Source organism: Athene cunicularia, assembly GCF_003259725.1.
Source record: "Athene cunicularia isolate RWA chromosome 2 unlocalized genomic scaffold, athCun1 chr2_part1, whole genome shotgun sequence".
NCBI lineage: Eukaryota > Metazoa > Chordata > Aves > Strigiformes > Strigidae > Athene > Athene cunicularia.
Window position 1 is genome coordinate 68,154,547 of NW_020799095.1, and position 14,906 is coordinate 68,169,452.

The following is a 14,906-nucleotide window of genomic DNA, read 5'->3' on the forward strand; positions in this document are numbered from 1 at the left end:
TATATATATATATATATATATATATATATGTATTTATAATAGAGATGTATGTTTATATATATATTATAGAAATAAAATTACATTTCTTTCAATTAAATAATGAAGAATGATAATACATTTTTAGCAACGTAGAAGATGAGTTATAGAAATGGTGGTTACTACGCGTGATTTTTTCTTCATTCAGTTAACATTCAGCTTGGATTCTATTATACATCACCATTTTTCTTTCTTGCCAATCATATGGTCATTTCAGAAATTTTCTGTTGTCATACATAGTTTTCACAAAGTTAAGAAAATTAAGGTAAGAATAGTCATCCTGGACTATCCTATTTGAAAACCAGTCTATATTATTCCCACTGATACTCATCTATTAGTAAGTACATGGAACAAGATAGGTTACAGCATTTCTCATGGCAATCACCGTATTTTTCTTAACATCTAGCAACATGCACATCTGCAAGTTTTCACAGTGACAGCAATCCTGATGCTGACATTTACTTTTTTATCTATTATCTAACCAGATGCCTCAAAAACCTTTCCAGAACAGTTTTTACCTACAACCTCATAGATACATGACTGTGAAATTAAGATCAAGCATGATTATGATCTGTGCAAGTATCAATTTTATTCCTTATGAAAGATTTACATATATTCACATTCAAAATACATATTGCTCACACTTAACTGGTAATTTAAAAACAAAACAAAGCAAAAAAGACTAACTTGCTGTCCACTGAAATATGTACATGTGTGTGAATATCCTGCATTTAAAAGTTGCTGCCAATAAACCACAATTTCTCACCAAAGCTTCCTGTCAGAAAGCCAACTCAACAGCAGTTACTTCACTCTGCTCTAAGAAAAATGATAAATAGCTCATGATAAATAAGGCTATGCACACAGATAACTGTAAATGTAAACAAAAAAATCAAAATATTTATTTCCTCATAAAGTCAAAATATGTGACAGTTGTGAAAAAAACACCTAAAAAATAGCCACCTCTTCAGCACACTGAGGAAGGTGAGGGAGAGGACAAGAAAAATGTCTTATAGTTAATGATCTGGAGGACTAATACTTACTGACTTAATAAATAAGATTTTAAAAGATACATTGGTTGTCAGGAATGTGTATCTACCTGAGGAAGATAAACTATTTAAAAGCATATGTCCAACTAATTTTCACCAGCGTCTAGACATCCCAGTATCTAAACCTGTGAAAATTAGCTCAAGCATTTCTAACCAAATGAGCAATTTGGAATCAATACCCTTAATCTTTTTCAACCTGAAGTTTTCAAATCTGTGAGATTTGTCCAGACAAGATCATCCTATAAATGTGTGTCATTTACTGTGACTGTAAGTTTTCCATCAATAGCCAATGCACTTGTGATCAATTTGCAAACATAGTGAAAACTCAACAGTCTTTAGCAGAACACTTCTGCATGTGTGTCATTTGACAGACTATACTCAAGAATTTTGAACACTTTTGAAGATAAATGAAATGTCTAGAAGTAATAACAGAAACTACTACTTAATATTCTAGGACAGGGTTTCTCAACCTTTCCTTCACCATGGTCCCTCTTTAAATACCTTTTGTGGCCATGGACCACCAAGACTTAATTCAAGATTTTAAGCACTAGACTGCATCAAATATTTATTTCAATTTTCTCATGAAGGGTCTTCAAATTTGGAGAAAGGGAAATAAATTAATCTGTTAATGCACACACTCCTATTATAATATCTTTATTGCAATGTTTCTATATGAATATAAAATAACAATAACACTCTCAAATGGCCCATTTTATGATATTTTAAAGTGTTAATTCCAAATTTGATGCCAATATTTACATTAAAATTTGCTGAAAAGTTTTTATAATTCTTCTAACCTCTCCTTTTGTTTGTTTTCAGTCACCATATACGTTTGTTTAGGGGTCCACAGCCACCACCTGGAGGAACAGACTTCAGCCCAATTGTGGCCCTAAAGATGGCCGTTGGGTTAACAAAATATCTTTAATAGAAAAACCGCCTCGTTAAAGTGGGTCCCAGCAACCACAGTAGCACTGAATATACCAACATGTCTGGACAGGCATGGGGCAGGGGGTGGAGCTTGAATATGAGAGGAGCACTGAGGGGAGGGGGCTGAGGTAAAAGGAGGTGCAGTGTTTGCCATGGGCCACACCAAAAGTTTTGTGGCTGGACATTCCCCACCCCTACTTTAAGCCTTTGCGGATCCCCTGTGATGACATCCCAGCCCCCCAGGGTTGCATGGACCACAGTTTGAGAACCACTGTTCTAGGAGGTTTATCAATGTGTAGGTACACATACACACATATACATACTTACATCCATATTTACTTATATATACCCATGCAAGCCCTAGAAGTGTTTAGGTTTTGTATAAAAATAGTACTCTAACTGAGGCAATTTTGAAAAAGCCCATGACTAAGATAACCTGGAATTTGTTTCATTTTCTCTGCTTTAGACTCCATTTCTTTTCTAAATTACAGGTCTTTATTGTCGTTTCCACAGACAACATCCACAGTATCTAAACACGACAGTAGCAAGAGGCTTTCAAAATCACATATTATAAACTATTGTATATTTGAGTTTATCAATAATATCTTCATTTACTGCGTTTTCATAGAAAATTACTATTTTCAACAGCTGTAGTAATGTTTAAAGAGACAGACCCAGACAGGATTTTCCACAGATATTGAAAATGCTTCCCCCCCAAAAAAAAAAAAAAGTCAGCCTGTTGTCTTAATAATAATGTACTAGTTTCTCATGATCATAATATAGATACACATAGGGTTTCAAATTGCATCTGTTTACAGAGTTGGCAAAGGTAGAAACTCTGTAAAAATTTCCATTTACTTGTATTGCAGGTGAATTTTGAAGATGCAAATGAAAGTGAGGTTCTAGTTCCCAGTCATAGATAGACATTCATAGTAAAGAGACTCCAAAATCTAGTAAAAAGATACAAAATCCAAGCTCAAAAAAAAAGAGAGAAAATTAAAAACAGGTGCAGAAAGCTGACTTGTTCCTTGCCAAAAAATCATAAAGCTGTCTGGTTTGCATTATCAAATATACAATTGTACATACATGTACATCAGAAACACAAAGTTTAGCCCTAAAAAATGGCTATCATTGAAAACTTTATTTTAAGCTTGCTCTCTTGCTCTTAAGTGAAATCTTTAGATATTGTATGGCAGACTTCAGGTAATGTCAACTGAGAAAAGGGGAAAGCAGAAAGCTTCTTAAAGATGTACTACATGAAAAAAAGGTCTCTGAGAGTAGTGAAGAAATAATTTCCCTATGATTTCTTGAGTATTTTATAAATTATAATTTAATAATTATAAATAGAACTAGAAACTTGGTTTAAACTGGTGGGTAGGAATTGGGATTTTTAGTCAATAGGTGACCACACTGCTGACTTTAGGAACCACTCCTAGTAGGATCAATGGGGACAAGCTCTTAATGAGTTTATCATAAAAACAGCTTAAAGCTGTTTCTCTCTTTTGGAGTATTCTACAAATTAAGATCGAGCAAAAAGCCAAGATTACCAGCTCTCATCTTTAAAAAGGAAACAAGTGGTAGAGTTCCTGTGACTGACCTGCCATGGATGTCAGCTGTCAGTCCATAAAGCTGGCCTATTTCCATATACTCCACAAAAGCACTGCGGTCAGAGAAAGAGTTACCAAGGTAATTAACTGCCATATTATGGCATTAATTGTTTATCCTTCAACATACTGGTCTCATTAGCAAGTACTTCTAGTTAGAACAACCTAAAATATGAATACCAGATCCAGGCCCAGAAATATGTTACTGGTGAGTTTCATCATTATTTTAAATAGAAATTTTTAGGATAATTTTGTTATTCATTCTTTTCATTTTTTGTTTTAATTTCTTTTGAACATAGAATGCATATATTTTCTCTGCCTAAAAGAAGTGTGTTTTCTAATTGTAAGTATGTACAGAATGTTAAACAAAATGAAAAAGACTTCTAAACTGCAGTTCATTTATTATGGATGGCAGATAACTTTATACTGTACCTCTTTAGTCGTTACAAAATACAGTGTAAAAGCTAGTCAACATTAATACTTGAAATACTCTCACTATTCTTTTCTCTATCTTATCACTGACATTTAATGACACCAGTATTGCTTTTTCTTTATGGTGAGAATGGGAAAGAGAAGCTTCCTGAAAGAATAAACATACACCGAATTGTTCATTCACCAATACTTCAAATTACTTCCCATTCTTTATACTGTTTCCCACTTGTTATTGCATCCATAATCTTTTCAAATTCTCACGCAGGGCATCTGATGCACTTCACAATTACTGCCAAAGGAAAACTAAATTTACTGTATCAAGGTATTGAACAGTGGGAGGGTGAGGGCTAGCAGCTTTGTTCAGGTTTAGCCATTCTTTTCCCAGTTCAATTTCAGACATTATGTTACAGTGGTGTATGTATTGTATTCACTGGCAAAAACCTCTACCCCACACAGCATTTCAGGAAGATTAAAGACAGAGTAGTTTAGTCACAATGCATCTTTCTATGTGGTGAAACAATCGTTAGCACGTACTTACTTCTTTAATGCAAACTCTGATAACACAGTCTAAAATGTGACTCCATTTTGTCATAGAAAAGGAAACATTGAACAAAACTCCTAAACATCAAAACACAACACACACAAGAAATTATGATAATTATTTCACCTTTATATTTATAGAGTACAAGGGACTGTTTCTGGAGTAAAGCTGCATAAAAATATCCTATACTTCCAGAATGGGTGGTAAGGTCCATCTGGTTTTATGTGTATGGAATGGAGAGGAAAAGGCAGTTCTGAGGGAAGAAGTAAGGATGTTACCACAGAGCATAATTTATCTCTTGCATCTCTGATAAATTAGTTCTAGTCACGTTAGCAGGGATTACAGTGACTGTTTATGTACGCCACAGTGGTGCAAATACTGGATGGGAGATCAGTGGGCAACCAAAATAAAGGTAGAGTACTCATCTACAGAAGCTAGAACATAAACTGACTTCTCAGTCATCCATTACGTGAGACTATATACACAATAAGAGGTGTTTTCAAGTTAAATTAAGTTTCACCTTATACAGTGGACTATCAAAAATCATCAACTTGATAAAATGTAACATATGAACTGTTGCTTGTCCTGTTTTAAGCCACATTTTTGGCTCCTCTCTTTTTTTCTTTTATATAAATTTCTGCTCAATATATATGGCTGCACTATATTTTAAGTTTCTTCTTAATTTTCCAGTGTCATGTTATTTCTCATTTGAGTCTGGTTCCTCAAGTTCCTTATTTATTCTAAATTGCCTTTATTTGTTTTTCTCAGTCATGCCCATTTATTCCTCTTCTGGCTTGAATAATTTATCCATTTACCTGTTGATACTTGCTCCTTTTCTGCTTTTACTCTTCCTTTTCCTTTTCCTTTACAAATCTTTCATGCTACCAACTCTCTGGCCTTTCTTGCATCAAAGAAAAAGCAGTCTAGTGAAATCTACACTAAATTGTGGTCATGTACAAAACAGCAAAGTTTTCTTTGCAATTCCCTATTCCTTCAGCTTTCTCGACAGGGATGTCTTTCAGTCAAAACATGAGTTATATCTTAACGTTATTTAGCCCTGCCCTTTTTATAGAAAGTAGTCTAAAGTGATGTGGTCCAACTGATGTGGTAATGACATCCTTGGTGGTGAATTCTACGTGTTCCTAAATTTTTCAGGCTTGGGTAGTGCCATGACTGCTCCTAGTTCATAATTTCTCCAGTTCATTGCCTAATCACAGACTCCTATCCATAGAGAACAATCCGCTCTCAAAACCAGAGTGGTTTATTACCTCTCAATATTTCTGAGGTTCATTTAAATTTTCACTCATTTCTTCAACAGAGGTATCCCTATACTAAGTCTGCATGCAAATAATTCTTGGAGCCATGCTGTCTAAACAAACTATCTGTCCACTTACCTTCTTAAGGTTTTTAGCCAAACAAAATTTCTAATTTTGCCTCCAGAGGTTTTCCAGAGCTCTTCCAAATCTTTTCAGCTTGTAAAAGTAATCCACTATTAAAATCTTGCCTCCATGAATAAACTTGATGAACGGCAGATTGTCATTGCGCTTGAAAACAGGAAGCAAGCACAAGAGCTTCTCCTTCAGGGAGATAAAGTCCTTCCTGCCTCTCCACTTACCCCAGCTGGTCTTCTATTTCTGAAAATGAAACAGCCTTTCTGCTTTGAGTGGAGCTCTCTCTTAAACAGAGATAGATACACACACACACACACACACACATACAAACACACTCAAAAAACTTCTCTGAAAAATCAAAACTTTTCAATAATTGCCAATTTTGGCAGAAGTTTACTTGAGAGAAAATAGAAAGGAAGTTGTCCGATAATGTATAAAACATTCTATTTCAGTATTTTCAGATTTTTTTATTTCCAAATTTTTTTTGAAAACTATATTACAAGGCTAAAGTCTAAACCAAGCACCTTATTATTTCTTAAAATCAAAACTTTGAACTGATCTGAAATCCTACTTTTATAAAAAAAAAAAAGTCTGAATCCAACTCAAAATGCATTTTGAAGTTACAGAATTCCCTTTGGAAAAGAAATGTCATGGTTCTGAATGTTATTTAAATCACTATCTGTCATTTTTTGATCCAATGTTCATGGTGGAATCTTGAAACATTCTATGCTAACAACATAATCTGCTCATTTTCTTCACCCAAGCTGGAGATTACTGTTCAAAATGAAGGTTACAGAAAAAGTTATCAGTAAAAATAGCATTTTCAAATAGACACAGATATATTCTTCTGACTGGCAGAAGCTGTTTCAATTCTTGTCAACCAAAGGAGACAAGTAGGAGTTGCATGCTGAAGAGTATGACTTTTCATGAAAAGGCAACAAAATGTGTGCCTATCTCATCTCATGGAAGACCTCTTTTGCAGTACAACAGTCCTCTGCAGGCTATTTACTTCAGCTTTGCTATGCACTCTGGTATCATGCTAGGAGACCTAATTATACCAGAGGGACTATTTCAAAGCCTGAATAGCAAAAATAAATAGAAAGCATTTTAATATAATTCAGAAAAGCATTCTGATTTCAAATGCTTTTTCAAATTTATGTCTCACTCCTCATGAGTTCTGGAAATCTGTGTTAGTGGGTCTCAGTTCTGACACTGAGTTATACTGTCCTAGATATATATAGAGTGATGTTCTCTCTAATTCAGTTTTCCTTTTGGACTCTACATTCTTACACGCACATACATGCATACATATGCACACGCAAACACGTGCACACAAAGACACTACTTACACAGGTTTAGCCTAAATTTGTCTTTTCGGAGGTTATCGTCACAATTATCCTTCTGCATTTTCCTACCCTTACATTAGGACACCATCCATCACAGATGTGTTGTCAAAGTGTTTAAGCTTCCAGACTCAGATGTACACCTAAGCAAAGAAGAAAAAGAAAAAAATAATACTGCTGATACTATAGCATTCAAAAACCTTAGCAAATTCTAAATATCCAGCAACCTGCTATTCCTTGGTCGTCTATGCAGACATAGAGAGAATATTTGAGAGACAAAGCCAGAAAAACCATCTTCAACCTGTGTGACAGAAGTATTGAGAAATTGTCAAAACAAACAAAAAAATAAGAAAATGGGGAAAAAAAGAAAAAGAAATAAAATAAGACATAACTCTTGAGAACTCAGAGTTCCCATCCTGATATGGGATAGGCTTGCTGGGTAGGATTGGGTTGAAGTTCACTACGTTTTGGAGAAAAGTGATGTTATCACTCCTTAGACTGCTATTGTACTCATTCTCACATTTTCTTTGTCATCTTTCGCACCAGTTTGTTCTTGTGGTGTGTTTGATCCGGACTGGCTGCCAGAGGCCTACCCAGCTGCCTTCTCACTCCTCCTCCTCAACAGTACAAAGGAAGAAAATAAGATGGAAAAGCTCATGGGTTGAAATAAAGACGTAGAGATCATCTACGAATTACCATCGTGGCAAAACAGAGACTTGACTTGGGAAAATTAATTTAATTTATTGCCCATTAAAAGTCAAGTTGGATGGTGAAAAACAAAGACAAAAACTAAAACACTGTCTTCCCACCTCAATTCTTCCCAGGCTCTACTTCACTCCTTCATTCCTGCACATGCTGGCAGCTGTGGAAGTATCTCAGAAAGTTTCTAATTTCTAACATAGTGACATGATTCATATTTTAAATCATGCTGACTTATGCTGAAAGATGTGGGCAATAGGCTGTTTGTGAGGTAATCTAGACTACAGATAAACGAATTAATAAATATATCAGTGTTTTGTGGGCACCATTCAGGTGGGGCTGAGGATAGGGCATAGCTGTCTTTAATTAAAAAGATCTAAACTGGTTTTGCCTCATTAACAATTACTTTGGAAATAGTGCTGAGTCCCTTTATTTCACTGCCTTTCCTGGTTTAATTTTGGACCCAAAAAGCTAGGTGATTTATTTCTCCATTAAAAAAAAAAAAAAAAATAAAAATGCACAATCATTGCTTATCATCTGTGAGGATCCTCCTCTATTGACACAACAGATTGTTGGCAGAGACAAGAGTGAACTGCATGATGACAGTAAATTTTCTGAGAATATACTTTTGTTAACAATTTTTCATTATTGTTATATTAATTTTTGGAAGCAATAGCTGTTATAACAATATTGTTTCACCACTCTACAAAATTTGACAAATGAAAGAAAACATTAATATTTTACAAAATACAATGATATATCATCCTATATAAGATTCAATTGAATTATCTGGTAGTGAGCTTCAATGTTTCTGTAGGGTTACCCCATCTGTACTCTCCTTAGCAAAAATAATTATATGGCACTTGAGCCTCAGAAAACAAAGATACACATTCCAATGAAAGACAGAAATTTCTCAAAGACTGCCCTGAGCTCTGTAATGCCTTTCTTTAAAAATAAATAATTCAAAAAACATTCTCAAAACAGGATTCAGCATTCCTTTTCATCAAAACAATATACTAGGAAAAGAAAGTTAATGTGCATTCTCTTCTTATGACTATACTCAGATGTCTTTGTCAGTCCCAGGACAGTGACTAGATCAGGAGGCCACAGCAGTAAGTTTTCCTGATTTGGGTTTTTTGGGGTGGAAGCTTGGGATGGACATGTACATTTCCCTTGATTCTTAACTTCTAGATGCTACAGTGGCATATACTATAAGCATGTGATTCTGCTGATGACTTCTAAATGTTTCATAGGCTAGCAAGTGATACTACCTCTCCTTTCTCTGCTAGTCTTGAGGAGGCATGGGATTTAACATATTTGGTTTTTTGAAAGCAGATAGGACTCATGAAACTTCTCTTTTCTCAGAAAAACTGTTTTAATTTTTGTCGAGATGAGCAGTTATGCTGGACACTGTTAGTGATAAAATTGTCCTTAAATGTTCACTTCTTTGGGATTATTTTACAGCTCATCTTGGCACACAGATGACCTCTAACTGCTTAACCAGGAAAAAAGTAATCTAGATTGTTTATGGCAAAAATCTTCTGCATGGTCTGATGAACTGTGACAAAGCATTTTTACAACTTTGTTCTGCTGTTTTGTTGCTGAGAAAGAAGTATTTCTACCCTCTTGTCATCCTGTTCAGATTCTTACTATTTTGTAGGTAAAACTATTATGTGTAAAGCAGTATTACACACTAGGAAAAAATAAATGGATCTAACAGGACCCAATACTATTACTATTATACGGGAGGGGGTGTTACTCTCTACATCAATGACCAGCTGGAGTGCATGGACCTCTGCCTGGGGATGAACGAGGAGCTGACAGAATTTATGGGATTAAAGGGAGGGAAGGGACAGATGTTATAGTGGGGGTGTGCTACAGGCCACCCTATCAGGGAGACTGAGAGAATGAAGTCCTTTATAGACAGATAGGAGCAGCCTCACGTTCCCAAGCCCTGGTCTTCATGGTGGACTTCAACCACCCCAATATCTGTTGGAGGGACAACACAGCAGGGCACAAGAAATCCAGGAGGTTCCTGGAATGCATTGATGACAACTTCTTTCTCCAAGTGATAGAGGAGCCAACAAGGAGAGGCAATATACTGGATCTTGTTCACACCAGCAAGGAGGGGCTGGCAGGGAGTGTGAAGCTCAAGGACAGCCTTGTCTGCAGTGACCATGAAATAGTGGAGTTCAAGATCCTTAGGACAATGAGGAGAGCACACAGCAAGCTCACTACTCTGGAAGCAGACTTTGGCCTCTTAAGGGATCTGCTTGGCAGAGTAGCATGAGTTAAAACCCTGAAGGGAAGAGGGGCCCAAGAAAACTGGTTGATATTCAAGAATCACCTTTTCCAAGCTCAGGATTGATGTGTCCCAACAAAGAGAAGGTCAGGTAAAAACACCAGAAGGCCTGCATATATGAACAAGTGAGCTCCTGGACAGCCTCAAACAGAAAATGGAAGCCTACAGATGGTGGAAGCAAGGACAAGTAGCTGGGAGGAATACAGAGAAACTGTCTAAGAAGTTAGGGATCAGTTTAGGAAGGCCAAAGCCCTGATATAATTAAATCTGGCAAGGTATGCCAAGGGCAACAAGAAACGCTTCTATAGGTACGTTGGTGATAAAAGGAAGACTACAGAAAATGTGAGTCCTCCCCAGAAGGGAACAAGAGACCTGGTTACCCAGGATATGGAGAACGCTGAGGTACTCAATGACTTCTTTGTCTCAGTCTTCACCAGAAAATGCTTCAGCCACACCACCCAAGATGCAGAACACAGAGGCAGGAACTGAGAGAATGAAGAACTGCCCACCTTATAGGAGAAGATTAGTTTTGAGAAAATCTAACGAATCTGAAGGTGAACAAGTCCATGTGACCTGAGGGAACTGGCAGATGAAATGGCTAAGCCACTATCCATTATATTTGAGAAGCTGTGGCAGTCCAGCAAAGTTCCCACTGCCTGGAAAAGGGGAAACATAACTCCATTTTCAAAAAGGGAAAAAGGGAGACCTGGAGAACTACAGGACAGTCAGTTTCACCTCTGTGCCGGGCAAGATCAGCTAGGGCACATGGTATATAAGGAGGTGGTTGGTGACAGCCAGCATGGCTCCCCTAAAGGCAAAATCATGCCTAACAAATTTTAGGCCTTCTGTGATGGGGTTACAGTGTTGGTGGATAAGGGAAGAGCAACTGACATTATCTACCTGGACTTGTGCAAAGCTTTTGACACTGTACCACATGACATCCTTGTCTCTAAATTGGAGAGACATTGATTTGATGATGTGAGAGACTGAAATGTCACATGACTGTCTCAAAGCTTGCTTGTGTCTGTGCAGACCTCCAAGAGAAGCTGCTGAGGCCTGTGAATTGGTCTGGGGGATGCTGCCCAGAGAAGTGGGAGTGTATTGAAGGATGCACCCCCCACTTGCATTGTCAGACTCTTTACACAAGCCTCAAAAGGGCAGAGGTGTGCTGAGCTGGCCCCATCCTGTAGCCCTTTGTGGCTCCATTTCGTAGGCCAGACCCCATGCCTGCATTGCTAATGAACTGACAAGAGGCAAACATTCCTGCCCCAGAAGCCAGATGCAGCAAAACCTGTGGGACCAGAGAAAAACAACCAAACCTAAAACTGGGCAGATATGCTAGTCAGTGGATATGATGAACTTAAAAAGGCAGCAGAAAATTTTGCTCAGTGTGCATCCACCATTGAAGAACTGAAGACTGAGTACCAACGGGATACCACTGGATCCATGGTGGTGATTATTCTTGCAGCTCTGTCCTGCATCCTTGCTTTATTTCTCTCTTTTCCTTCCATTCTGTCCTATCGCTACCCCTCTTCACTTTTTTTAAATAACATAAACCTGTTTTAAGTATATGGCATTAGACCTTGTTTGTGTCTTAATCTCACTCTTGGGATCATATTGAAACCTCCTCCAACATTGGATCGGGACAGATGGATGCACCACTTGGTGAATAAGAAATTGTCTGGATGGTTGCACTCAAAGAGTTGCAGTCAAAAGCTTGATGATGCAGTGGAGAGCAGTGAAGAGTGGCATACCTCAGGGGTCAGTAGTGAGACCAGTGTTGTTTAACATCTTTGTAGACAATACATGCAGTGGGATTGAGTGCACCTTCAGCAGATTTGTTGACAACACCAAGCTGTGTGGTGCGGTCAACATACTGGAGGGAAGGGATGCCATCCTCCAGGGATGGGACCTTGACAGGCTTGAATGAAAACCTCCTGAAGTTCAAGAAGGCCAAGTGCAAGATTCTGCACATGGGTCAGGTTAATCCCAAGCACATATACAGGCTAGGCAATGAGTGGATTGAGAGAAGCCCGTCAGAGAAGGATTTAGGGGTGCTGCTTGACGAGAAGCTCAATGTGACCCTACAACATGCATTTGCAGCCCATAAAGCCAATCATATCCTGGGCTTCATCAAGAGAAGTGTGGTTAGCCAGTCAAAGGAGATGATTCTCCCCCAATACTCCACTCTTGTGAGACCCCATATGGAGTACTGTGTTCAGCTCTGGGGGCACCAGCACAAGGGGGACATGGACCTGTTCGAGTGGGTCCAGAGGAGGCATTTCCCTGATGAGGACAAGTTGAGAGAGTTGGGATTGTTTAGCTTGAAAAAGGTAAGGCTCCGGGGAGACCTTATCTCGAGCAGCCTTCCAGTATGTAAAGAGGGGCCCTAGCAGGGAGTGTAGTGATAAGGGGAAGGGTAACAGTTTAAACTGAAAGAGGGCAGATTTAGATTAGATACAAGAAAGAAGGTCTTCACTGTGAGAGTGAGACACTGGCACAGGTTGCCCAGAGAAGTTGTGGCTGTCCCCTCCCTGGCAGTGTTCAAGGCCAGGCTGGACGGGGCTTTGAGCAACCTGATCTATGGAAGTGTTCCTGCCCATGGCAGTGGGGTTGGAACTAGATGATCTTTAAAGTCCCTTCCAATCCAAACCATTCTATGATTCTATGAGTCTAGGAATCTCTTCTGATTAGCCTGGATTTCTACTTTCCCCAATCCCTCTTATATACTGAAGTGCGATATTAGATATGATTCACTTCAACTCCATTAGTCACAGGTAAATGAGCATCTTCTAAATTTATAGACTAGGGAGGTACTTGACTGCAAGTTTTGTAGGTGAAGTTCAATCTAGAAAAGCTGAAGGTGAAGAAAAAAAGAATTGAATCCTATATCACCTAAGTGAACAGTGGTCACTAGACCTTTTTTCTTATAAGGGAAGTGTGATATATAAAAAATACCCATCCAAAAAAAACAGTAAAGAGTTGTTTCTTAGTCTTCTGCCCTTGGCAGAGAGTTAAGGACCTTTACACTTCTAGATATTGGACTGACTGCATTTATCCAGACATTTGTCAGCTCTAGTTTGTGTTAGCAGAATGTACCCTGACATCTTGAAAATTGCTTAGAAATAAAAGTTTGTGAAGAACAGTTTTGTCCTTTTGTATATTTTATAAGACTTTACAGAAGCTTTAACTTGTAATCCATAAACTACACCAAAGATATTGGCTCACAGTGCTCTTAATCCCATATAGCCTATATTCTCTTCATTGCGATCACAAGACATCACAAGCCATCTTCATGCAAAATAAGTGAATGCTGAAAAAATTTAGTTATTGTTTAATGCCAATTATTTGCCAAGTAGGTGCACAACTTTGATCAAGAGAGAAAAGAAATCCAGTATTTCTTTTGCAAAACCAATCTAATTTTTAAGAGCATTTTAAAAATTAGTTAGGATGAGATAAAATTTTTTATTCAGTCTGACTTCAGATATTTGAAGGTTGTCATCTAAGCAGAAAATTTGTATAGGGAAATTAGGTTAATTTATTGATTAAGATAAAGTTAAGAATCATAATAGTACTTTTCACACAGCAGCTATGTACCTTTTGAGTGAATACCTTCAACTGAGGTCATGTTATTACCAGCAAACAATCTTCAAACCTGTTTCATCACCAAAAAAACCTAATGCTGTGTTGAGTTTCAAAGACATGTGTCAATCCCTATGCATTTACACTTGCTTAACAGAAGCATCAGTCTTATGTGATAATGAATTTAGATTCAGTCACAAGGAAGATGAGGCTTTAATTTACCGTTTGCTTGGGTAGGATAACACTGGATTTGTCCACCAGATTCTGTCCATTTTTTTACAGAATTCAATACTGAAACAATTGTATGGGGTTTATAAGAAGTAGATGCCTTCTCAACATCTGCTGATTCCCTGTTTGGTACCCATTTAGGTACACCTGTTATTCAAGTGACAGCCACAGATGCTGATGATGCCAACTATGGAAACAGTGCCAAAGTGGTATATAGCATTCTCCAGGGACAGCCATATTTCTCAGTGGATCCAGAAACAGGTTAGCAATTCATTCAGTCTTATTTTTTGCAATGACAAAGACAGGATACAAGCATCAAGTCACTTTTCATTTGCATTTAAATATTGGAACAGGCATATGATATCGTATGACTTGACACTTTTTTTATCACAATAAAAGTTTGCTTTTTGGTGAAAATAATATTATTGAAGAAGAACTACCTTACTTGGTATGAATAAAACTTCTGGAAGATGACAATTAACTCTAAAGGTCAACAGTTCAGAAAGGGTATAGAATATTGTAAGGGATCTGAGGAATCATTAAAATATTAAAACATATTTTACACCAATTTGTCTTTAGAAAAAAAAAAAAAAGCGCAAAAAAAGCTTGACAGTTTCAGGCTATAAGGTAAAATAAATAAATAAATAAATAAATAAATAAATTCTCAAAGGTCAATTAATTATTTCTAAAATTTTGTGATAGTTTCTTGATCACTGACAATTTTGAACTCAAGATGAGTTTTGAAACTGTACTCTAATTCCAACACTATTGGAAC

At 37.3% G+C, this 14,906-nt stretch overlaps 1 protein-coding gene across 1 annotated transcript in view; it reads left to right on the forward strand.

Annotated features, from left to right (window-relative positions):
- The window catches only part of CDH9 (cadherin 9), a 108,641-nt gene that overhangs the window by 68,743 nt on the left and 24,992 nt on the right, over positions 1–14,906 (forward strand). Inside the window, exon 4 of the mRNA XM_026843317.1 lies at positions 14,273–14,392. Coding sequence (XP_026699118.1) covers positions 14,273–14,392 — 120 coding nt within the window. The remainder of the gene's footprint in view (positions 1–14,272; positions 14,393–14,906) is intronic.